Below are 25,969 nucleotides of genomic sequence, written 5' to 3' on the forward strand. Positions count from 1 at the left end.
GAGAAAACATCACCGTTGCTCAGAGGCAAATAATTAGGTCAGTCTTGCTAAAGCAACACTTTAGTCACACATCAAAAGAATCTGCTTCGTTGGTGGTAAACCAGAATCTGTCGTCGTTGTTTTCCCGAATTAATTCATGGTTTAAAATCCACAGCTAGTGACATAAAGTAATATGATAAAATACTTCCTCTGGGAGAAGGTTATTAGGGAATGAAAACCATAAATACCCAGTAGGGTCCATCTAGTTCAAAATCCTGGGTTGAATTCAGTGGAAAAGTTCACAGACAGAGTCAATGAAGCGGCTCTTTCCCTGCCTTCTTCTTCCTCAAGCAACCTGCCATTTGTCCCAAAATTGCTCTTTGAGGGCAGTATAGTGTTGCAAGAAAAATGTGACACAGGAGGGAGCAACAGGCATATTTTACCTGACTCCCCCTCAGCACCCAGCCCTATGGTATATTTTGTTTGGGAGGATCTTCTGATCCTCGGAGAGCAGTTTCTGGACAGACAGTAGGCTTCTTAGGCAATGGGAATGTGGAGAAAGTTCCCATATGTCAACTCCTTCCACAAACACTTCCACTGGATCCACCTCCTCTAGTGGCCAACCAGATTCCCCTGGAAGGCATGGAGTCCATAACTTTTCTTGCTCTGCCCCTCAGAGGCACATGGACATAACTAATGTGGAAAATCCATTTAGCTCTCTTGGCTAACAGCACTGCTCTATAGGAATGTGTCTAAGTCCGTTCTAAAGTGTTCTAAGCCTGCGCAGTACAATCTCCATTATCCATCGCCCTTCAAGACCACCTCAAAACTCACTTTTTCGAAGCCACTCCTGATTCATCCCAAATATTCAGTGCTACAAGTTATCCAACCATCTCATACTGGGTAAGCTCTTTCTTTCCCCCTGTTCTTATACCGAGGTCTAGGGCTGTCAAAAAAAAAAAAATTCGGTACAGTTCGGATTCGGCCGAATTTGGCCCTTGTGGGTTCGGTACGTGCCGAAGTCCGAACTCCCCCACTTCGGATCCGTTCAATTCGGCGGGAATTCAAAGTTCGGGGAAAAAATTCGGCCGAATAAAGCCATTAAAAACACAACCGCGCCTTTCCGCGGCTCGGGGGGGGGGCATTTTTGGGCTTAGAGGTCCCAAACTTTCAGCAGAGCTTCAAAGGACGTATATTGAAAGACTCCCCAAGTTTTGTAAAGATTGGGTCAGGGGGGGCTGAGATATGGGCCCTGAAAGGGGTCCCCCCACCCTTAATGTGGATCTCTCCGCAGAGCTTGCCGCCCTCGCACAAAGCTCCCGGCCCGACAAACAGCTGATGAGAGCAAGGGCGGGGCAGGTGCTAAGAACTTTGCAAAGCAACACAACTGCAGAGCAACCCCTTTGCAAATATGCAAAGGGCGGGGCAGGTGTGAAGAATTTTGCAAAACAATACAACTGCAAAGCAACACAAGCACGCAATGCAAAACCTTTGCAACAGTGCATAGCAACACCTGACACCTGGGAGTTTGCATACCATGGAAAGGGACAGAGGCAGCTAGCTATGCATAATGAGCAGGAGGGGGTGGAATGTCTCCTTTTGCATTGGACTTGGGACCAGGCAGATGCATTCTTTAAGTCACCATTTGAAAACCAGTTTTGAGCAAGCATCAATAACCTAACTGATCTTATGAATGAGGAAAAACCTGAAGAATAAAAATGAAGCCCCCCCTCAAACCAGGGAGAGAGAGACTGGAGGGGGAACACACACCCCAGGCAGAACCGGCAAAAGCCCCCTTTGGCTTCCCCCCCCCACCCACAGAAACTGCTCCCTCCCCACACACACACACAGACTCTGCTTTCCCCCCCACACACACACACAGAAAAGAAAAAATATAGATTAAAGCCCCCAAAGGGGTCTTACTGTGGCTGTCTTCTGTTCCAGCAGGAGGGGCTGGGAGGCTGGGTAATCCAATATGATTCCATTTGTATCCAATATAAGATCCATATGTATGCATCTCTCGAGGGTGATCCATTCATCCCAATAGGGGAAAGGGGAAAGCCCATATCTCGGGGGGCCCTGACCCAATGTTTACAAAACTTGGGTGGTCTCTTAAAAAGCCTTGACTGATGCTCCGCCGAAAGTCTGGGATCGGCACACCCAAAAATGTGCCCCCTGCAGCCATGGAAAGAGAAAAGGGGGGGAGCCAATATTTCAGCCCCCACTGAACCCATCTTTACAAAACTTGGGTGGTCTCTTAAGAGGGATTCTCTGAAGCTATGACAAAAGTTTGGGGGCTGAACCCCCAAAAAAGCGCCCCCTGCAGCCACGAAAATGGAAAAGGGGGGAGAGGAAAAAGGGGTGGAGCCCATATCTCGGGGGCCCCTGACCCAATGTTTACAAAACTTGGGGGGTATCTTAAGAAGCCTAGTCTGATGCTCCGCTGAAAGTTTGGGGTCGGCACACCCAAAAATGCGCCCTCTGCAGCCATGGAAAGAAAAAAGGGGGGAGCCCATATCTCGGGACCCCCTGACCCAATGTTTACAAAACTTGGGTGGTCTCTTAAAAAAACCTGTCTGAATATCCCCTGAAAGTTTGGGGTCGGTACCCCAAAAAATGCGCCCCCTGCAGCCACGGAAAGGAGCGAATGTGCACAAGCACCCCCTCGCACACACATGAGGATTTCCCTCTCTCTCTCTCTTTCCCCGGCCGGCCGCACATCAGCTGATTCCTCCAGTACTCAATCCTGACTGATTGGCCAGAAGAAGACCCAGCTTGGCCACCGATTGGCCGGGGGAGGAGAATGCTGCTTACTGACGGTTATGCTGCTTACTGACGGCCGAATTGGCCGAATTTATTCGCCGAACTCCCGAACTCGCTGAATTCGGCCCCCCCGGTTGCCTGCCAGTTTTGAGTTCGGATCTGTCCGAACTAAAAACCGCCGAATCAAGGGAAATTCGGCTGATTTTCAGTTCGGGCCGAACCGAATTGACAGCCCTACCGAGGTCTTGAAAAATAAAACCATAAAACTTAAATAAGACCCATCTCTAAAAACACCTCTCTTCCTCTCTTCTCTGCAGCCTCCAAAAACGAGCAACAAAATAAGTATGTTGAGGGTCAGAGTCCCCTAAGAGGAACTGAACCTTCTGCGCCAAGGTTGCTCGAGAAGATGTGGACCATTTGTTAAAACATGGTATAATCCAGTTTAGCCTAAGTTGGAATACATAAGGACAGTGCAAAAGGATATGCACCAAGGAATCCGCTGACTGAAGAGGGCAGGGACACAGTCAGTCTGAAAAAGGGATCTTTAGCATACGGCCCAGCAAAACCATTGAAAAAGGACAACTAAATCTTGAATGCATAAAGATTCTACATCACTTTGAACTATCCTGATAATCCATATAGGAAGGAAGATTACCCTGTACTGGATAAGCAATCACAATCCATTCTTTCATTTATTCAAGGAAGTCTATATAGCACATGGGCTTTTAGACAAAATAATGTAACGGCAATTTAAATACATTAGAAGAGGAACATTTGTTGCTTTGGGGGGTGGGAGAGAAGAATCTTGTAATGGAACCATTGGTTTGGTCATCTTTTAATTCCAAAGCAAAGGTGAGGGGCCACATCTCCCTGCACCAATCAGCTGAGGCACAGGAAACACTAATCGATCTTTCTTCCCCCCCCCTTCCTGTTAAGCCCAAGTCCCCTGGCCCTGAAACAGACTCTTTTGAAGTTAGACAGTTAGATTCATACCAACTTCTTCCCCTCCCAGAACAACAGCAGTCATGATATTATCCCCTTTATGCCTCTTCTTTGTAACTATTATACATGCATGTATACTTGGGGCTAACCCAAAATAATGTATGCAGAGATTCTTCTGGGCCTATGTTGTTTAAGGTGCGAATTATCACTATTTATCATGATGCACATAACCTTATGACTGAAACACAGTGCCTACCCTCTGCTATTTAGAATCTTAAACCTTTGCTTTCCATAATTGGTAAAGGTCGTGCACATATCTCCAAGATCACCTGCTGCTTACTTAAGTGCAAGGGGGCTATAATCAGTGCAATCCTAAGAAGAGTTAAACCCTTCCAAGTCCATTGAAGTCAATGGACTTAATAGGGCATAACTCTTTAGGATCGTACTGCAGTCAAAGTTCATTGTACAGTTTATTTTATGTACAATAGGGAAAACAGCAGCCAAGACATTCTTAATGGAACAGTTAGTGCTATACATACTGAACAAAGCTGTGACTTGGGAAGGAGCTGTGGCTCAGTGGCAGAACATCTGCTGAGCATGCAGAAGGTGCCAGGTTCAATCCCCGGCATCTCCAGTTAAAAGGATCAGGTAGAAGGTGATGTGAAAGAGACCCTGGAGAGTCACTGCCACCCCGAGTAGAAAATACTGACTCGGATAGACCAATGGTCTGATTCAGTGTAAGGCAGTTTTGTGTGTTCAGTTGTCCAGCCATGGTAGATTTCAGTGAAGTTAGAAGGGCATAATTCTGCTTAGGGTGGCGGTCAGTGGCTACCCAAAACACAGCAGTAGGAACTGGACACACACAATTACAAAAGTATGGCTCTAAGGCAGATATGAGAAGGTTAAAGAAGAAACAGAATCTAGCTATCCAATACAGCTTGGATGCTATCTAGGTTCTGACCTTCCTCTGAAATGATCAGTACAAGAAAACAGACAACTGAAAGTTGTTTTCTTGATCTGCCATTTCTCTCCTTTCACACAGCCTTCCGTACACTGACATTTCAATCAATGTCTTCTCAGTATCTGGGTGACAATTTACTTGAGGGCCCCAGTTAATCAGCATGCAGATATTTGCAGGGCTGAGTTGGTGGATGATATCTGCCGTTATCGGCTATGCTGTTATACTGATGTATAACTAGGTGCCAACATATAACGGTATGCAGTTAACAGGACGACAGCAGCACATCCAGGGCAGTCCTGCAGAGTTGCTCCAGACCACTGGGTCTACAGTAGTGGAATTCTGCCCAGGATGCACTGAGTGACAAAACAGAAAGAATCATATCCTGCCTCCCATCTCCAGCATGGTGTAGTGGTTAAGAGCGGTGGTTTGGAGTGGTGGAATCTGATCTGGAGATCCGGGTTTGATTCCCCACTCCTCCACCTGAGCAGCGGAGGTTAATCTGGTAAACTGGATTTGTTTCCCCACTCCACCACATGAAGCCAGCTGGGTGACCTTGGGCCAGTCACACACTCTCAGCCTCACCTACCTCACAGGGTGTCTGTTGTGGGGAGGGGGGGAAGGTAATTGTGAGCCGGTTTGATTCTCCCTTAAGTGGTAGAGCAAGTTGGCATATAAAAACCAACTCTTCTTCTTCTTCTTTCTCATGGAAGAGCTAGCTATTTAACTTCAGTTGAAGTCAATGGACCTCTGACAGCCTGACTGTATTCAGGTGGCTTTCACTTTGGGCAATAAAACCAGCTCTCACTGAATGAGGAAATTCAGCAATAAATACAGCAGCCTTAAAATCCTCTCCTTAAAAAAAAAATAGCAGTAAATCCATTTTTTAAAGTTCCATTGCTAACAGCTGGAGCCATTGGAAAACAACTGGAACACACATACAAATCCGGAACCAAAGGCCTGGTAAAAAGATAGGTTCACAGAACACCTAAAGCTCAGTAAGATTGGCATCAGGCAAGCAACCATGGGGAGGGATAACATCCTGCCTGGTTCACCTCAGAAGATGCCGACAGACAGAGCAGGGCCAATTAAGCAACACTGCAAAAACTGCCAACCTGAGTATGATCATTTGCAACTTGCAAGTCCTTTGAAAATTCAAGACTCCCCTTCATTGACTTTATGAAAGTAAAGTAGCATCTGGAACGTGCAGGCAGATCCAAAGAATATTTACTCAGAAGTAAATATTGGAGACCAAGTCCTATGAGGAAAGGTTGAAGGAGCTGGGTATGTTTAGCCTGAAGAGGAGAAGTCTGAGAGGGGATATTATAACTATCTTCAAGTACTTGAAGGGCTGTCATATAGAGGATGGTGCCAAGTTGCTTTCTGCTGCTCCAGGTCGGACCAGAACCAACAGGTTGAAATTAAATCAAAAGAGTTTTCGTCTAGACTTTAGGAAGAATTTTCTAACAGTTAGAGCGGTTCCTCAGTGGAACAGGCTTCCTCGGGAGGTGGTAAGCACTCCTTCCCTGGAGGTTTTAAAGCAGAGGCTAGATGGCCATCTGTCAGCAATGCTGATTCTATGACCTTAGGCAGATTATGAGAGGTGGGGCATCTTCTGGGCATGGAGTATGAGTCACTGGGGGTGTGGGGGGGAGGTAGTTGTGAATTTCCTGCATTGTGCAAAGGGTTGGACTAGATGACCCTGGTGGTCCCTTCCAACTCTATGATTCTATGATTCTATGAAATGAGTCCAATGGCACTTAACTCCCAACATTAGCAAGCATAGTCCTGGGGCCTAAAACTTACACAATTTTTTTCTTTCTTGTAAGCTGATCCATTGTAAATCAATAAAGGCATAACAATAAATAACGAAATCAAATATATTTCTTGTTCCTCACACTTCAGTATATAACTCCAAGTGTCAAAATATTCAGGATCCATCCATCACAAAGCAGCTCAAAAAAATTCTCTTGCACACATTTTATTGATGTCTACTCAACATTAGCTCAACATTAGCTTCATGACAATGAATTACTTCAAAGATATTATTATACAAAAATATAAATCAAATAGAATGTCAAAAGACATATCACCTTTTGAGAAACATAGGCTTAATATCAGTAAGGCAACATAAGCATGTCAGAATTTTTTGTTTACCTTTTCAGATCATCTCTTTAATACCATTTAGCTGCACCACTATTGTAAAACCACTTAGTAACTGTGGAATTGCCCACTGATACTTATAGATAATGAAGACAGCTACGTTTCAAAACTACTGTTGCCAATCATTTTAATAAGGCCTGTTGCTTATCCAATATTTATGGGAAGAGGTCTTTTCTTAATCCAAAGGGTTATTTAAAGCTCAGCGGGGGAAATGTCAGCCTAAAACATTCATGCCACTGAGCATCCCAAAATAAATTGTATTTGATTGATATCCTGCCAATATTCTTTATTATCAAATTTCCACCAGAAGCAAAGATAAACAACTGTGGTGCTTTACATTAAGGGAGGACTCTTCTAAATGGAATCTCCTTTTCCTTGTATCAGTAACTAAGCAGATCAAGAATAGTCGAGGTTATACTAAAGTTCTTCTGGAGCCGCATTGGGTCTGGCAACAGCCTAGAGGGGAGATCCCCAGGAAACATATGCAAGCCTTTTTTGAGGAACAACAGAACTCAAGCATAACAAACAAAATGACTACAATCTGGGAGATCCAGGTTTAAGCCCCTACTCTGCTTTGGAAGCTTGCTGGGTGACCTTGGGGTAGTCACACAACCTCAGCCAAACCTACCTCACAGGGTTGTTGAGAGGATAATACAGAGGAGAAAAATACAAGCTACTTTCAGATTCCATTCAGGAGAAAAGTGGTATATGGATGGATGGATGCGTGGATGCGTGGATGGATGGATGGATGGATGGATGGATGGATGGATGGATGGATGGATGGATGGATGGGTGGATGGATGGGTGGATGGATGGGTGGGTGGGTGGGTGGATGGATGGATGGGTGGGTGGGTGGGTGGATGGATGGATGGATGGAATAAAGCCTTAGTTGACTAAGAGCACAACCTATGTTCTGCTTATGCTGGCTGGTGAGCTCTAGGATCTTAACAGAATCCCAATACCAGTACATTTTGTACATTTTCTAGGATCTTAACAGAATCCCAATACCAGTATCATGGTTTGGAGTCTATACACCTGCAGAACGCCACCGACACTGGAATAACAGCCTCAATGTGCATTGAACAGCTTCTTCAATAAGTGGCTAACATGGGGGTGGTTTTGAGCACCCTGCATTGTGTCTGTTGATGACGTTGCCATAGTAGGCTCTGTGCAATGGGCAAATGATCCGTGTTTTGAAGGTATAACTCCCTCACTTTCCATTTCTTTGCTGGGAATGTTAGGATACCAGTGTGGTGTAGCGGTTAGAGTGCTGTACTAAGATCTGGGAGACCCAGGTTCAAATCCTCCCTCTGCCATCAAATTTATTCTCTCTCAGCCTATCCTACTTCACAGAGTAGTTATGAGAAAGGAGGGGGAAGAGGCAGGACACTGTTGCAAGCTGCTTTGGGTCCACAATGGTGAGAACAGTGGAGTATATTGAGCAAAATGAATAAACTATGCACTGCTGTTATTATACTGGCATTGGTGGGCTACTAGCACATAGGAGACATAGGTTGGCTCTATCCTCATTAATTCATTCCCATTCTTTCTCAGGATGGAAATTGACAGCATTGAGTGATAATGTATTGCATTTGCATAAGGGTATATTATGATCCATTTCACCCTAAAACAAGTCACTGCCCGTTGCCTTTTCATTCACCATTCAGCATCTGTGCCATGATGTGCAAAGCCTTGCATAGATTTTGTGGTATCTTGATTTTCTCCCCAGATGCTTTGTTGTAACAGTAAGGAACAAAAGTGAATTCCTAAAGCAGACATGTCATGTTCTGGAGCAAAGAAAATTGGGTTTGTTTTCTGTAACTTGTTTTGGTGGGTGTAAAAACATAACAGGTAACCGTGTCACTCAACTGCTTACCCAGAACAAATAATATTCTTTTCCATGCTAGCTAGGAAACCTAAATAGCCAGCGTGGTGTAGTGGTTAAGAGTGGCGGACTCTAATCTGGAGAACTGGGTTTGATTCCCCACTCCTCCACATGAGCAGTGGACTCTAATCTGGAGAACCACATTTGATCCCACGCTCCTCCACATGAAGCCTACTGGGTGGTCTTGGGCCAGTCACAGTTCTCTCAGAACTCTCTCAGCCTCATCTACCTCACAAGGTGCCTGTTGGGGGGGGGAGGGAAGCCGCTTTGAGTCTCCTTACAACAGAGAAAAGCAGGGTATAAAAACCAACTCCTCTTCTAGAATATTCTTGTTTCTGTACTTCCTGGTCAATGTTTGTACTGAAATCTAAGCATTTTGATATCAATGTCCTTGATTAAAAACAAGTTTAAAAACGTGACTCCCCCCCTTTGCTTTACCTGCTCAGTTTTCTTAAATCACATTTATAACCTGATGCAAAAAAATAACAGATTTTATAGTTGCCAGGTGTGTTTTATCTGTTCAATTTCTTTTTAAAACTAGTTTCCTCGCTGTTTCAGCTCTTTCCTGGTATTTCAGGAGAAAAGCCAAGAGGAGATGTTCAATCTCTTGAAATCATTCACATACAATTATGTTTGCATTATACTGTAAGCAATAAAGTAACGGTTGATTAAAATACTTTGTCATGATGACAGTTAACTAACTTGGTTTTCGTCATTGGTGTTAGTCTCTCTCTTTATTACGGTACATCATAAAATCATAGAATCAAGGAGTTGAAAGGGGCCACACAGGCCATCTATTCCAACTCCCTGCTCAGTGCAGGAACAGCCTAAACATCATTGCTTTAAATACATGACCATTATTGAACCAATACTTAGACCAATAATGCACTTTCAACTGGATTTTACTGTGTGAAATGGCAACACCCACTTGCAAATGATTTTGAAGCAGTTAGTGTGGGCTTAACCAATCAGTATTGTGATCCCCAACATGGCACTCATGGGCACCATGGTGCCAACCAATGTGTTTCCTGGTGCCCATCTCCTTCTTCTCCAAATGATCTTTTCCTCAAAGGAAAGGGCCAATCCTGGTTTCCTTCTACTTCACTGGGAGTAGGAGGTGCTTCAGAAGACACTAGGAGACATCACCAGGGAGCACACATTTGGCAATAGCTGCCTCCATCATAGAATGACATACCTTAGAACATCCCAACATTTGGGATTGGTCCCAGCTCCCACAGCAGCCATTTTATGGTTCATTACACTCCCCTGGCAGCCATTTTGTGAGGGCACCCACTAACTGTTCCCAAAATTTCCCAAAAAAGTGCCCACAGAACCAACAAGGTTGGGGACTCTGTAGTTAGACAGTATAAGGCCTGGATGTGGGAAAGCTCTGCTTGAACTGCGACTTAGCCATGATGCCGACATATTCTATTTCTTTATTTTAAATATTTGCATCCCACTTTCCTGGAATGGAAAAGACAAAGCCTGGAATGGAAAGGGAAAAAAATACTTTAAAAAAAAATCTAGGACCATTTTCCCCATTATTGTTGAGGAAGGAAGACCACTCTGAGACAAGATTAGCACCAGTAGTGGAAACAATAATAGAGGGTGCATGAGTGTATGGGCGCCCCTTGTCCCATTTCCATATGCTGTGAAAGAGGATACAATGGCTTCCTGGAGAAAAAAAACCCACAAATGCCCCTCAGGAGAGATGGACAAGTTCCCTCTTTGCACAAGTTTCCAGGAGACACAATCCACTCATAGGAGTAAATAGGACACAATCCACTCATACACCCTCTTTCCCTGCTCACGCTTAAAGCAATCCTCAGATGCTTCCTCCAGCTATTCGTATTTTCCAATCATCAACGTGGTTCACTGATCCTAGAAGGAGAAGTCTCTAGGGAATTTTGCCAAGAGATGACAGCTTGAAGCGACCACCGTCTAGGGAGCTGAGAGCAGAGTCTGAAAAAGGAGGCTTTCATTCTCCCCACTCTAGCACAAGCGAGAGGGTTAAAACAATGTACATGTTTGCTTCACAGCCCTGTGGAGCTGAATGCAAGGCCTTTGGGTTTCTTGCGGTACATGTGTAGCAGCTCTCCTGACTAAATGAGGCTCCTTTAAAGAATTGATTTACCATGGTAACCATGGCACAGATGACAGGGTTCTCTGTTCCAGTGCACTGATCGGCTGCATGTACAATCACATGGTAAATTCAATTAAGCTGTTGTAATTGATAGTCTTAAAAAAATCCTCTCAGTATCCCATTAAAGGGGAGGAAATGAGCCAATTAGAATCCATTTATCCTTGGGTTGTTTGGATAGGTGCTTCTAATTATGAGGGAGGGAGGACAGACCTTAAGGATCTGTCCAGGGTACTGATACAGGCTGTGCAGAGCTGACACTGCCTGATTCCTCAAACATGATTTCCTCCTTCACCTGGGCATTCCCTTTCATTCTCAACTACGGCCAGCATTACATCTGCACTGCCAGTATTCACATGGACCTATAAAGCTGCCTTACAGAGTCAGGCCATCAAAGGACTAAGGTCAGGCTTGTCTATTCTGACAGGCAGCAGCTCGCCAGGGTCTCTAGAAGAAGTATTTTACATCATCGCCTACCCAATACGTTTAACTAGAGATGCTGGGGATTGAACTCAGGATCTCCTGCATACAAAGCAGATGTCAAACTACTGAGCCCACTGTTCACAACCCATTGAACCCACTAACTGAGCCCACTAACCCACTGTTCACAACTATGGTTAGCAGCCAATTCACAAACCGTGATTTACTGCCAAGGTTAGCAAACAATTGCCAGTCTAGATGTTTCCATGGACCACAGTCAGTTGCAAAAACTGAAAAGGAGGGAAGATTTATACACTTGAGGATCCCACAGATCCTTGCAAGTTGCTCTGATATCGCTGAAATGAAAAGCGAGTGTCCAAACGAAAAACCAATAAAAAAAGCTGGACTCGGTATATTTATCAGTAGATTTGTACCATTTGCCATCTCTTGAGGGCAAGACACCCAGCCAAGAATCTTCTTGCCCAGCTGCAGAAACAGCTCAGTGCAATTCCAGCCTGACAGTTGGCTTTCCCTGCATGCTTGGATCCCCCATCGTTATTATCATTCTGGTCATGTAGGGAGAAAAGTACATCACGGTCAAAAGCCGCTGTGCAGAGCCGAGAGAGAATTTTTGCCGATGAAAAAAAAAATTAAGTCTAGGAGTTTAGGAGGCTCAAAAAGTTTTGGCTCGTGGCCTGATTCTGTGAGTCAAAGCGATGAGACGGACAAGCTCAAGATCAGGGAAACAAGTGCTCGCACTGTTGCTTGGACTAACCCGTAACAAAATCAACGGGGTGGAAATTGCCTTTGGAGCACAGTCACTCTCCTTCTTTCCCTTTTCAGCTCAGATATGTTGTACAAGGGACGTTCCAGCCAAGGCAGGGCTCATTTGCTGAGGAAGAGTGACACAACCCTACAGAGATGTAGAACAAGAGGCATACTGGAGTGCAAATTCCAGCTGGGTAAGTATGTGAGCCTCTTGCAGCTAAAAGAAACACACACACAAAAAAGGAGTCTTGTGACACCTTAATGGCTAACCGATTTATTGACACATAAGTCTTTGTGAGCTACAGCCCTTTTCATTGCATGCATGGTCCTCAGACACACAGAAACGAGGAGGGGAGCAAATGAGCACGGTGAGGTTAAAAGGCCATGAAATACAGGAAGTATAATCTGTGCTATTTTTACATAAAAGCCAACAATGTACAAGAGAAGCAGAGCACAGGAATCATGCAAGATAAATCTGCTCCATCTGCCGTATACCACATGGGAGCTATCCTAAGCAGGTCTTCTCAGAAGTCAGTCCTATTTTATTTCAATGGGGCTTGCTCCCAGAAAAGAGTGATCGGGGCTGCAATCTATGGGCGAAAATGCATGGTCGCTTTATCCTCCTTTGATCCCTGTTTCAGCCAGGATTCAGCCTGGATCGAACGCATGCGTTTCGCCTAATGTGCGTTCGATCCTGGCTAAAACAGGGATTAAAGGAGGATAAAGCGACCATGCGTTTTCACCCCTTGTCACCCTTCACGGCTACAACACAAAGTATTTTTAAGACACAGGCTGCAATCTTAAGGACTCTTTCCTGGGACTAAGCCCCCATAACAATATAGCACTGCCTTCTGAGTAGCCCTGTTTAGGATTGCTCCTTAAAGCTACTAGTCTTCCCTTTTGTTGTTCTTTGCTTGTTTTTAGTGCGCCTGAATACAGCGATTCCCACACACACAAATACACACCCCATTGTACATATCAAGGCACCTTTTCGCCTTTCTGCTATCATTTTTTTCTTTAGCCTTCTCTCTATGGCAACCCACTGATACTTGCCAACCCTAGAGAGTCCATATCTAAAGAATGATTTCACTTCTAAGTGCTAAGACTGCCATGACCACCACAGATAGAATGTCCATTTACTACGTAATAGTCACAAGAGCAATACAGGAGGGATAGGACTTATAAAGGTAAGCTTCACTGAGGCACATAAAGAAAGCTATAAATAAAAGAAACAAAAATTAATTTGCCGGCAAAGATTACTCCTTTATAGGCCCCACACACTCCTTCCAGCCCCGACAAAGATGCACTGAGGACCCATCTATATGTTATATAAAAGAATCCTGTTGGCCACCTTTTCTTTAAAGAAAAGAAGCTTTAGAAAGGGTCGATTCGGAACAGAGAAAGGGGGGAATTCAAATGTTCAAACACCCCACCATCAGCTTAGAGTGGCACACTCCAAGGAAAGATTTGGTGCATTAATCTTGCTGTCTGGGTAAATGAGACTTATTTGACAAGACAAAGGGGAGATGACTGAATCAAGAAGAGGGCTATAAAATCTGAGACGAGATTGCGAAACTGAATTTCACATCTCTCACACTAGACATATAACCCCAGAGCATCCTGTCCTATATCCAGGTTGTGTTCAGATGATGATGTCTGTAGAGCAAGAACAGCAAATATCTTAGCTTCAGCAACCCCAAAATTGCAATAATCTTGATCTAACATCACTTGCTGGAGAATTATGCAAATGAAAGAGAGTGGAAGGGGAAGCTTCCCAGCAGCGGGAAAACAGCTCTCCGTTTTCCCAATCCTTAAATCACAGCCACATCTAGTTTTATGCACAAAAACTGTGAAATTAATTGGACCGCATCACAGTGGTCTCCGGTGTAGTCAGTTTTGGCTACAAATTGAAATTTTGTGTTTGCTTGCCCCCTTTTTGAAGCGCAGGATGAGTCTGAATTTTGATATGCACATATCCTTTTTTTTTCTATTCGAAATAAAAGATTTAAAAGGTTTAAAAATGGTTCCAAAAGTGCTCCCAGTGCCCAACCATCCTCCAATGTAAGTGGCTCTTCCGACTTAAATGGCTCTTCGTCCAACAGAAGAATCGCTTCAATTGGAGGAAGGCTCCTTCAATCAGAAGAAAGGGGTATATATATTTTAATAAACAACTGCTCAGTGGAGTTGTAGGACAGTGGTAAAATCTATCCAAATATTACATAGGAGAGGAGGACAAATTTTTTTTATTTGATTTGATTTATTCCCTGCACCTCCGGCCAGGCCGGGCTCAGTGCAGCTTCCAACAATAGACAGACATACAGTATAAAATCAATACATAACATTTAAAACCATAATTCCTAACCTAAATAAATAAGAACATTTATAAGATGGCACCCTGTGCTACATGGCCACCTCATATAGGTGGATTATGTAGGTGAGGTTGGTCTAGGTATGGTAGATGGAGAAACATCCAACCAATGAGAGCTCACAGGAAAGGAAAGGAAAGGGAAGGGAAGGGAAGGGAAGGGAAGGGAAGGGAAGGGAAGGGAAGGGAAGGGAAGGGAAGGGAAGGAGAACGGGGGGGAGGGAGGAAGTAAGGGAAGAAGTGGGAAGCCAGCTTATCTATCCATCACTGCCCTCAACAATACACCTGGTGGAACAAATGTGGTACTCGCTGTGGGCTCCTTCAGATAAGAAACCATGTCACTCACATCAGAACACTAATGTATTGCAGAAGTACTGGTCACTTCTGGAGGCTGACGTCTCACCTTTCCAGGTTACAGCTCAAAGCACAAACTTGTTTCTAAAAAGCTTACGTAAAGACCAAGGTGGAAACGAAATCTAATGAATGCATGTCTCACAGGCTGTGTGGTAAACAACCCCCTTCACTCTCTGAATAGCCTTTCTTGGAACACAGCCTTTTGAGAATAACGTTTGTCGAAAAACACCTGAAAAGCCTGCACACAATTTGCCTCCACAATCTACTCTCCCCTATCAGAAGACAAGCAAAGAGGGTGCTTCATATATGCACCACCTAATCGGTTGGAACTGTGTGGGCATTACCAAACAGCTGGGTGTTTATATGTGCAGCATGGGAGACATGTTTCCTTCCCTCTGTAGTCCTCACTATCACAGTGTCTCACAATGATACCAAAGGGTAGAAGAAGAAGGAGAGTTGGTTTTTATATCCCAATTTTCTCTACCTTTGTCTCAAACCGTCTTACAATCTCCTTCCCTTCCTCTGCCCACAACAGACACCTTGTGAAGTAGGTGGGGCTAAGAGCGTTCTGAAAGAACTGTGACTAGCCCAAGGTCACTCAGCAGGCTTCATGTGGAGGAGTGGGGAATCAAACCCGGTTCTCCAGATTAGCGTCCACCGCTCCTAACCCCTATACTACGCTGGCTCTCGAAGAACTGCTACAATCAGGTTTGCTAACAAACAGAAAACAGCGGTGTTGCTTTTTGCATGAGATCTGAATCTTGGTTTTATGTAAACCCAGTCAAATATCTGCAGACGCCAGGACATAATGTGGCATCCTTACATAGACATCGCATCAGCATCCCTAGTAGAGTTTGCCAGAGTATGGAACAGCCAGGGTACCACAAGGGAAAGGTGGTCAGAGGAAAGCAAACAAGGCTTTTTAAATGGAAAAAAATCACAAATTTGTTAGAATTCTAATGTTATTTCCATGCCTGCAGTAAAAATATATATTTTATTTTAGATCAAGCAGGACTGACAGAAGCAGACAGAATAAATCTTGATCCATCTCAGCACCTGACTGAGCCATTTCGGTTTATGGGGAAACATCTCTCAACTTGTCTGCAATCTTCCTCCAAATGAAATGAAAAATTATTAAATTGCTGTACAGTCTGTTCCATATTTAGCATCCCTATTCTACCACAAAGATGTCCCTTACTAATAAATTCCTAATTACAGTCCTCCTAAACCAGCCGGCACTCCAGCCCTGTCAAACAGCTCCAATAACTCAGAAACAGGAAAGCGGACCGTTTTAGAAAAATGAAGCAGTACTGGACTAGCCAGCCAAAAAATGATTACTCGAGCCTCCGAGGGAAAGGATTATTTATGATAATCCATGCAATTCACATACTTGAGCTCCTTGTGAGGTTTCTTCCCCCCACCCAACTATATTTGAAGTAGGGAGGAAATTAAGTCCTTCAAACACTGATGCTGCTTCGTCCATAAATCTATCCATCCCACATCTGATTGTCATGTAATTTTCACAATGTTACAGCTCAATGCTGTTTATGAGGAAAGATGTTCTTATCGATCCGAGCACCAAAATCTCACGCTAGGCTCCACAGGAGGCTGGGAATGTGGATTACGAGTGCTTCTCTGCCTGAAGATTGTGTTTGCACGTGTGTGGTTCTAGAAGAAAACCTTCCCCCTTTCTTTTCCCCATTACTGTATTGCTACTTTGAGGGCAGACTGAGACCAACTAACATTGAGACAATCCAAATTTTGGTAGGTTCACAGCCATGCTGAAAGGCCTACGCCTTTCTCGTGGTGTTCCTAGGCAAGAGCCGTATTCATTATGGAGCACGCTACCATAAGAGTTGTCAACGAACACCAGCTCAGTTGGCTTTAATGAGGCATTAAGACAATTTCATTGAGAGATCCATCGATGGCTATTGGCCATGACAGCCAAAGAGAACTTCCACTTTGAAAGGTAAGCATGTTTCTGAGTACCAGCTGCTAGGGATAAACAACACTAGAAGGCCATTCCTTTTATGCTCCATTTTGTGAAGATTTCAAAGACATCTGCTTGGACCAGGGCTGGAAACCAAATGCTGACTGAGATGGACTCATGCTCTTAATGAGACTTGCAAAGTAGAATATCAAACTCCTCTGGAACCATGGTTATTTGTCAGGCTGGACGGTAATCACAGCTATTAGCTTTCATTTTGTCAGTCCACGGTCTTAAAGCATTATCAATATTTTGATCTTGTGAAAAAAAATGAAGGGCCAACAGCAAAGCATTTAATTCAGGTAAAAGGGGGAAGTCTTGCCATAAAAATGCAGGAAGGACAACAAAATCACAGAGACACAAATCTTGATGTCTTTGAGACATTTCACCCTTAATTGGAAAGACAAATGCCTAACTGTCCACTGCTTGGTTCCACAACAAACACCATAATCTGTGAACAGAGAGGCATCTGTCTGATGGAAAGGTGTGACCAGCACTTGTGGCTAATTTAACTTCTGGCCATATATTATCAAACTAACGCCTCCCTTACCAACACAGTGAGTTTTTCCCACACATTCCTATCAGCTGAGTAATTTGTTCCCCAGGCATCTACCTAAACAGTACCATCAAAGAAGCAGGTTTATTCCGTTTACATCACACTCACATGCCAAAAAAGGGCCCCCAAACTAAGTTTGTTTTGGCATCAAGGCCTCTGCAGATAGTCTGCATCATCCACTTTAATAAAAGTGTTTTAAGTCAGCTAGTCGGAATTCCCCTTCCCCCAAATATCAGGAACTGAGAACCTATTCAGTTTAAAGTATTTCTTTCAGACAGAGAAAAACCAGACAGGTCCCCCCCACCCCAACTCTAAATCACAAAGACCCCAGGTTGGTCTGAGTTCAGATCTTTGGACAAAATGGATTTCCAGTGAACAGATATTTTCTAAATCCCGTCACTCCAGTTTATTTGAAAACTCACTTTGTTCAAGGATGGAGCCTTTAACTAGGCCAACCTGGGTCCTGGAGGTCTCCTGAGCCAGATTAACATCAACAGGTTATCTTTTGAAGGCCACATACTACCTTTAAAGCTAGCAGTAAAACTACGGCTCTCAAGTATTTTTATTAGGAGTAGGGCCATATCACCTGTGTGAGCTGTACATTCCATTCCCTTGCCCACCTGTCTAATCTTCTGGTCACTTGCCATCTGGGTTACGGCATTCCTAGAGAAGTTGTATCCAGTGGGATCATTACCCATAGCACTACCCTGTCCTTTGTCAAAGTAGGGCAAATGCAATGTATATTATGGGCAGGGGATTCTGTTTAAGAAGCTGGCAGATATTTTTTTTAAAGGTTAAATGGCTTTGAATCGGCTGCCCTCTTTACCTCACTGTAAAGCTAGCCTTGACTACAAAACAGTAACTCCTCCCTCTAGTCTCCTATGCCAACACAGACCCTTTAGGGAAGCTTAGAGAACATTTGTGCTGGACCATCAAAGAGGGTCAAGACAAAGAAATGATATGTATCCAATCCACAAAGTACACATGTACAGGCAATTCTTTTACTCACACTCCTATATAGAAGACAGGGCACCTGGAAGACCAATACTTCAGGATTGAACACATGAAGCTGCCTTACACTGAATCAGACCCTTAGTCCATCATAGTCAGTATTGACTACTTAGAGCAGCAGCGGCTCTCCAGGGTCTCAGGCTGAGGTCTTTCACATCATCTACTTGCCTAGTCCCTTTAACTGGAGATGCCAGGGATTGAATCAGCCCCCACACACACACACACCTGTAAAATGGATGTAATCCTTCTGGGAAAGGTAAAGGTAGTCCCCTGTGCAAGCACCGGGTCATTCCTGACCCATGGGGTGATGTCAAATCCTGACGTCAGACTATGTTTACGGGGTGGTTTGCCATTGCCTTCCCCAGTTGTTTACACTTTACTCCCAGCAAGCTGGGTACTCATTAAAGCTGTTATCTAAAATTATTGGAAATAGCTCTGAATAGTCATAAAGTTCTATATCAATCTTGAGTATCGCTCCCATTGCATTGTCTGAGCCATTTTCCTGAATATAGCCTTATCAGATACACAGAACCCATTACCCATTATGCACAAGATTTTGGTTTGTCATGGTCCTAACCCTCTATGCAAACACTCCAGGTTTTCTGTGAGCAGAGCTAAGGAGTAAACTGGCTAAGAGTGGAAGCCCAAAAGGTCCCTGGTCAAGCCTCATTGCAATGTTGAACTCATGACATAGTCTTTAAAAAGCCACAGCCTCAGTCCACCCACCCCACATCTGTAAAATGGATACAATCCTTCTGACATACCTAAAAAAGCTGTTATCTAAAATTATTGCAAATAGCTCTGGATAGTCACAACATTCTATATCAATCTTGAGTATCACTCCCATTGTATTGTGTGAGCCATTATCCTGAATAAGGCCTTATACGATAAACAAAACTCACTACCTGTTATGCACAAGATTTTGGTTTGTCATGGTCATCTTTAATGCTTAACAGACTTTTTAAAAAAAAATCACTAGACCCCATCTGGCCATTAGGAATCTTCCGAGAGGTTTCACGATAAATCACATGGCTCACAAAAGGTCATCAAGTTGCAGCTTTAAGTTATCGATTGCTTGTATAAAGCATCTTAAAATTGCTGATGATAATGAAAATGCATTAAGTTATCTATTTATGAAATAGCATGGCAAATGCTACTTTAATTTGTTTCTAGCTTGAAACTCAGGGACCTGACCTGGAAGGTTAATCTTCCCAAAGTGTACAACCAATGCCATGCAAAACCCAAAAGCGTTTTTTTGAAATCTAGTTTCTTTTTTACGTCTGCATACTCATGGACAAACTAAGCCACAATCAACAAGTATGCTTAACCCCATTGATTTCAATAGGCTTGTGTGCTCAACCCTTTGGATTGCGTCCAAAGCAAATAACCATTTCTCCTTTCTGTTTTCGCAACACCTTGTTCGACTGCAAGCGTGGCACAGGAAACTTTACTGGAAGAAAAAAAAAGCTGGGGGTATCGGGAACCTTTATTATGAATACCCAATGCCCTCTGTGTTTTAATCTTGAGCTTTTCCACAGGCACAATTTCTATATAATCAAATCCATTCATCCACTTATTGGACCTTCTTGCCAACACTGATAAACTTTACCCATTCAAAAGCCACGACTATGAACAAATACATGACATAGAAGGTCTCTTCTATTTGGGAGTATAAGTCCATGTTCAAAACAGATGTATTGAAAAACTAACTAGAATTCACCTTGTTCACAAACTGCTAATTTGGTTTGCTAGGCACATTTACCCATTAACATACACATATTACCTTTATTCACATTACGGTGAATGTGCATGCACCCTACATGTACATGCATCTGAATGTGAATGTGCATACATCCTACATGTACATCCATACACATGTTACCTCTGTTCACATTACAGTCAATCAATCTCAATCTTTATTGTTGTTGTTTTTAAAGTGTATGCTCATTGGCTGTTTTTTACAGATGCATGTACATGTAGGGTGTATGCACATTCACTGTAATGTGAACACTGCATACATCCTACATGTACATCCATCTGTAATCCATCTTAAAAAAAAAAAAAAAACACTAGCAAATGGTACCTGGATAAATAAATCTGGGGTTTAAGCCACACATTGAGATGTTTACAAATGTTTTGTAAGAAAGATTCAGTGCGCACAAGGAACGCACAGCGCATACTGATTGTAGGTGCATTCACTGTACTGTGGGGATAGGGGTGGTATCTTTCACAAGGATATAATTCCCATTGAAATGCTTAACCCCATTTATGATGGTGATAGGCTCTCCTCCCCTTAGGAAAATATTTTTATTACAGCAAGTGTAATTAGATGGCCCTCTTTAATTGCATGTGTTTTAATCCTGTGTTTTAACCCTGTGTTTTAATTATTGTATGGCATATGTTGTTGGAAGCTGCCCCGAGCCCGACTTGGGTTGGGAAGGGGTGGGGTATAAATTGAATAAAATAATAAAATAAAATAAACACAGGTCAACCTGAAGCACTGGGATGCAGGACCAAAGTAGACAAGACAACAGGAACACAGGATCAGCCTCCCAAGGGCTTGACTGTTTTGTTATTGAAATGCAAATACAGAACACTGGGAATCTGATCAAAGTAGAGATAAGGGTGCTTAACTCTTTTCCCCTCAAGCCTTTCCCCCACAAAAAACAAGTGGTTTCCCCCCCCCACTGCATTTACCCACACAAAGTTACTGATAGTGTCCTTGTTTATTTTTCTCTGCATGGGTGAGAAAACAGCCAGGGTGGGAAACAATTTTGATTTTTTTAAGGGTCTGCTGTCATCTCACCTTCACAAGATTATGGGCTGGATCCACCCAGTTTTTCCACTGGTGAAAAAGGGAGGACCTCATCGCCACCCAAAAAGGCTAGGATGAGGACCATGGGACCTGCATGGACAGCTAGGCCCCGTGGAATGATGGCTGTGGCAAGGAGGGGAGAGGAATTGGTTGAGATTGAGTGAGCAACCTGGCTGGATCCAACCCTATATTCTCCCCTTTCATATAGATCTAATATATAGAGATATATGTGTGTGTGTGTGCGCGAGAGAGAAATTATATATATCACACATACAAAGCAGTTACAAATGGTTGACACTAAAAAACAGATGTTTGCATTTCAAAATGAATCACTTATTGCTGACATTTGGTTTCATTCTAGCTACTCAGCCTTTTGGGTAAGATCATGTGTCCCCTCTCAAAACAACACAACAAAAAATGCAATATTTATATAAGGATGCAGTGAAATTAAATTAAATAGATACCATAAGGGGGGAAAAACCCTGAAAAATTTAATATATTAAATATTAATATATTATATTTAACTGCAGAATATATTTAACTGTGCAATTTATTCATGTAGCCCACCCAACGTCAAGAAAGTATGCCTGCCTTAACATTATGCACCAGATGTCATCGATTCAATGTTTGGTTGTTACTAAAAAAGATTGTTATGTGCACCATAAACTTTATAGACTTTTTATTTCAATTATCTGCAAACCGCAAACGGGGTTGTGTTTACGTAATGCAATTTTGTTCTCGCAGGGTGCCGAACTGAAGACCGAATTTCCACGGGCGAATTTCCATGGGTGTAGCACCGCAAACATCTGCCATTGTTACCTCCACGCTTATCAAAACGCTTATCAAAACACATTTATCACGGTCACATTCCTGAGGCTTTTTTTTTTTTGCTCCTGAATCTAAGGACTCTGCATATCAAAAAGTTAAGACAAGAACAACTGAAGGCAGCCCAGAGGAGAACTCTTGATCAAGGAGGCTGGGAGGGCAAATTCCCCACCCCACAGAACACCTGGCCAGGGCTCATCTTCCTTCTCCGGGAATCCTCAGTCACTGGCTGACACTCTTCCCAATGGGAGGGCAGAACATTCCCAACTTTGTGGCACGGCATCACCGCAGGGTCAAAAGAAACCAAGCAGGGTGAATGTACAGTCCTACCTTTTGGCTCCTCCAACGTAGGTGAAGGTAAAAGTGGAATCCGCGTATCTGAAATCTAAAACAACACACAAAGAAAGAGCTGTATTGCTGTTCTGCGAAGCTTTGTTTGACACTTTCTGATGTATTAACCTGCCTCATCTGGCCAAATTATGGGGAGAGAGGTTAATTCGAACCAGGGGGGGGGGGAAATATTAATAATCCGGCAGGAACCCCCCTCTCTCACACACACATACCCCACCTCTCTTTGCAACAAGTGCCTGGGCGCTATGGCAACGGAAGGAATTTCCATTGTCAGTGAAGGCAACAGGCAGCAACAAGCCAGGCTGCTAAAGGCAGGTCAAACATTGTAAGTAATGATCAGAGGAAAAGCAACTACGGGAGGCTTTGAACTGAGGAAGGGAGGAAATAAATTAATTGCAGTCGTCCAGTTCTGGGCATTTGGGGATAAATATCCGGGCAGAGGAGCCCAGGAAACCCCACCACCACCACCCCGCCAACGCATACAACACGGAAACAGGCAGATCTAAGCATTTTCAGGCAGAGATCTTTGCTTCGCTCTGCTGATCACAAGAAAAACAAAGGGGGGGGGACCTTGTCGATCAGAGAGGGCTGTGCGGCGAGGGGGGGATGTTGACTGAGACGCGATGCAATTCCGGATGACCCCTCCGTCGCCCCCACACCGCTCGGGGTGCTGGGCGGCGTGTCTGGGATGTGTCGTGTGTGTACCCGTGCTCAAAACGGGGAGGGGGGGGCAATACTTATTAGACAGGCTTCTAAAAAAAATAGCCAAGCATCACCCCCCTCCCATTGTTTTCGGGGATCTGAAGCTGAGCAGGTCCCCCCTTCAATCAAGGTGTCAGGTGTGGGGGGGAGAACCCCCCTTCAATCAAAGTGTCAGGTGGGGGGGGGAGAACCCCCTTCAATCAAGGTGTCAGGTGGGGGGGGAAGAACCCCCCTTCAATCAAGGTGTCAGGTGTGGGGGGGAGAACCCCCCTTCAATCAAAGTGTCAGGTGGGGGGGGAGAACCCCCTTCAATCAAGGTGTCAGGTGGGGGGGGAAGAACCCCCCTTCAATCAAGGTGTCAGGTGCGGGGGGGGGAGAGAGAACCCCCCCTTCAATCAAAGTGTCAGGTGTTGGGGGGGAGAATCCCCTTAAATCAAAGTGTCAGGTGTGGGGGGAGAACCCCCCCCTTCAATCAAAGTGTCAGGTGTTGGGGGGGAGAATCCCCTTAAATCAAAGTGTCAGGTGTGGGGGGAGAACCCCCCCCCTTCAATCAAAGTGTCAGGTGCGGGGGGGAGAACCCCCCTTCAATCAACATGTCAGGTGCGGGGGGGGGGAAGAAAGGTCAGAAAGGAAAGGGGGGGTTGCTGAAAGAGCCCGGCGGGGCCACTCACCTGCAAACAGGCAGTCCTTCTCCGCCTTGCACTTTTGGACCACAACGTCAATATCCTTCTGAATGCGCTCTTGCCTTGAACACATCCCCATGAACTAAATCCCGGGAGGGGGGAGGCCACGGCAGACACGAGAGGCCCGGGGGCCGCCGCCCCCCTCCGCCCCCCGGCCCCGGCCGGCGCTACGAGGCAGGAGGGGCAAGAGGGAGCCCGGGGAAGCGCTCCCGGGCGGCGGCGGCGGCGGCGGCAAGGGGGTCCCCGAGCGGAGCCAGGCGGCGGGCAGCGGGAGGCCGGCCGGGCATGCCCAGATGCGCGCGCCCAGATGTGCCGGCGGGGCTCGGAGGCGCGGGCGGCGCCGGGTCAGCGCCGGAGCCTCCCCATGCCGGCTGCCCTCCGCTCCCGCGGGGATGGAGAGGAGAGGAGAGGCGGCCGGGCTCGGCCGCGCAGCCACAGCCACACGCGCGCTCACGGCGGAGGCGCCTCCTCCTCCTCCTCCTCGTCGTCGTCCAGGGGCCGGCGCTTCTGCAGCGGCGCCGCGCCGCAAAGCCCTCCCCTCCCGACCCAGACACGCCGCCCGCCACACGTACTGCCGCTCCCCCCCACCCACCCACCCACCGGAGGGACAGCCCGCGCCCACCGCCCCCGCCCCGCTCCGGCCCCCGATTGGGCCTCCTCGCCGCCCGAGGGTCGCGGAGGGCCCCTCCCACCAGGGTGAGCTGCTCCCCCCCCCTCCACCCGGGGCCGGACTTACGTAGAAGCTCAGCAAGGTGATTCGCAGCGGGTCGGCGTGTCCGTCTGTCCGCAGTAGTGGAAAAGGGCCGGAGTCCAGGAGCACCTTCGAGACTAACAAGGTTTTTTTCTGGCAGGGGATGAGCTTTCGTGAGCCACAGCTCGCTTCTTCAGATAGAAAAGGGCCAGAGTCCAGAGCAACTTAAAGACTAACCAGAACATTTTCTGGTAGGGTATGAGCTTTCGTGAGCCATGGCTCGCTTCTTCAGATAGAAAAGGGCCAGAGTCCAGAGCACCTTAAAGACTAACCAGAACATTTTCTGGTAGGGTATGAGCTTTCGTGAGCCATGGCTCGCTTCTTCAGATAGAAAAGGGCCAGAGTCCAGAGCACCTTAAAGACTAACCAGAACATTTTCTGGTAGGGTATGAGCTTTCGTGAGCCATGGCTCGCTTCTTCAGATAGAAAAGGGCCAGAGTCCAGAGCACCTTAAAGACTAACCAGAACATTTTCTGGTAGGGTATGAGCTTTCGTGAGCCATGGCTCGCTTCTTCAGATAGAAAAGGGCCAGAGTCCAGAGCACCTTAAAGACTAACCAGAACATTTTCTGGTAGGGTATGAGCTTTCGTGAGCCACGGCTCGCTTCTTCAGATAGAAAAGGGCCAGAGTCCAGGAGCACCTGAAAGACTAACGAGAATATTTCCTGGCAGGGTTATGAGCTGAGCCACGGCTCACTTCTTCAGATACAGCTAGATTGCGAATCCATCTGTCTGAATAAAGACCTTGCATTCTTGGCTCCTGACCAATGCTGATTTCTCCACCCCCATCTCTCCCCTGGACATCACAGGCTCTTCGGCAGACCACACCTCATCCCAGCACGCCTGCTATTCACATTGACATACTGTTGACATTTACAGTCTAATGCTTGTCTGAATTCACTCTCCTCTACTTAAAGACAGATGGATTCACATTCTAGCTGTAGCTGAAGAAGTGAGCTGCGGCTCACGAAAGCTCATACCCTACCAGAAAATATTTTTGTTTGTCTTTAAGGTGCTCCTGGACTCTTGCCCTTTTCTACTAAGCTAAACAAGCTATAGCTTAGGGCCCCACTCTCTTGCCCCCCCCCCAATTTTTTTTTAAGGAAATGATAATTATTTCACTATTAATATACTTCTTCTTAATTGTATTTCAGTTGAACGATTACTTTGATAAAATACATATTTTGTTATGTGCAAATGGCTTTAGATACCTATTAGGTCCAATAATTACCATATAGCATATATTCAGCACAAAAAACAGCGACAATTTCTTGTTGACAAAGGACAGCTGGACATATAAAGGGCCCCATTACCTTCAATAGCTTAGGGCCTCATCAAACCTAAATCCGGCCCTGCCCCTCCCCCATTGCTAACCAATTTTTTGGGGGGAAACTGATGTCTCGTTGAAATTAGGGTTGCCAGCTCCCTCTTCGCCACTGGCGGGAGGTTTTTGGGGGGCTGAGCCCGAGGAGGGTGGGGCTTGGGGAGGGGAGGGGCTTCAGCGCCATAGAGCCCAATGGCCATAGTGGCCATTTTCTCCAGGTGAACGGAT

The 25,969-nt window shown here is 45.2% G+C and overlaps 1 protein-coding gene across 2 annotated transcripts in view; it reads right to left on the bottom strand.

The window, feature by feature from the left end:
* The window catches only part of PARP8 (poly(ADP-ribose) polymerase family member 8), a 168,193-nt gene extending 144,429 nt beyond the window's left edge, over positions 1 to 23,764 (bottom strand). For both annotated transcript variants that reach the window (XM_056848449.1, XM_056848448.1), the window contains exons 1-2: positions 23,656 to 23,764; positions 22,262 to 22,316 (exon numbers count right to left, since the gene is read on the bottom strand). In XM_056848449.1, the coding sequence (XP_056704427.1) occupies positions 22,262 to 22,316; positions 23,656 to 23,746 (146 nt within the window). In that variant the 5' untranslated portion in view covers positions 23,747 to 23,764. The remainder of the gene's footprint in view (positions 1 to 22,261; positions 22,317 to 23,655) is intronic.
* Between the last annotated feature and the right edge of the window lie 2,205 nt (positions 23,765 to 25,969).

This window comes from Euleptes europaea, chromosome 4 (genome assembly GCF_029931775.1).
Source record: "Euleptes europaea isolate rEulEur1 chromosome 4, rEulEur1.hap1, whole genome shotgun sequence".
NCBI classification, from domain to species: Eukaryota; Metazoa; Chordata; class Lepidosauria; order Squamata; family Sphaerodactylidae; genus Euleptes; species Euleptes europaea.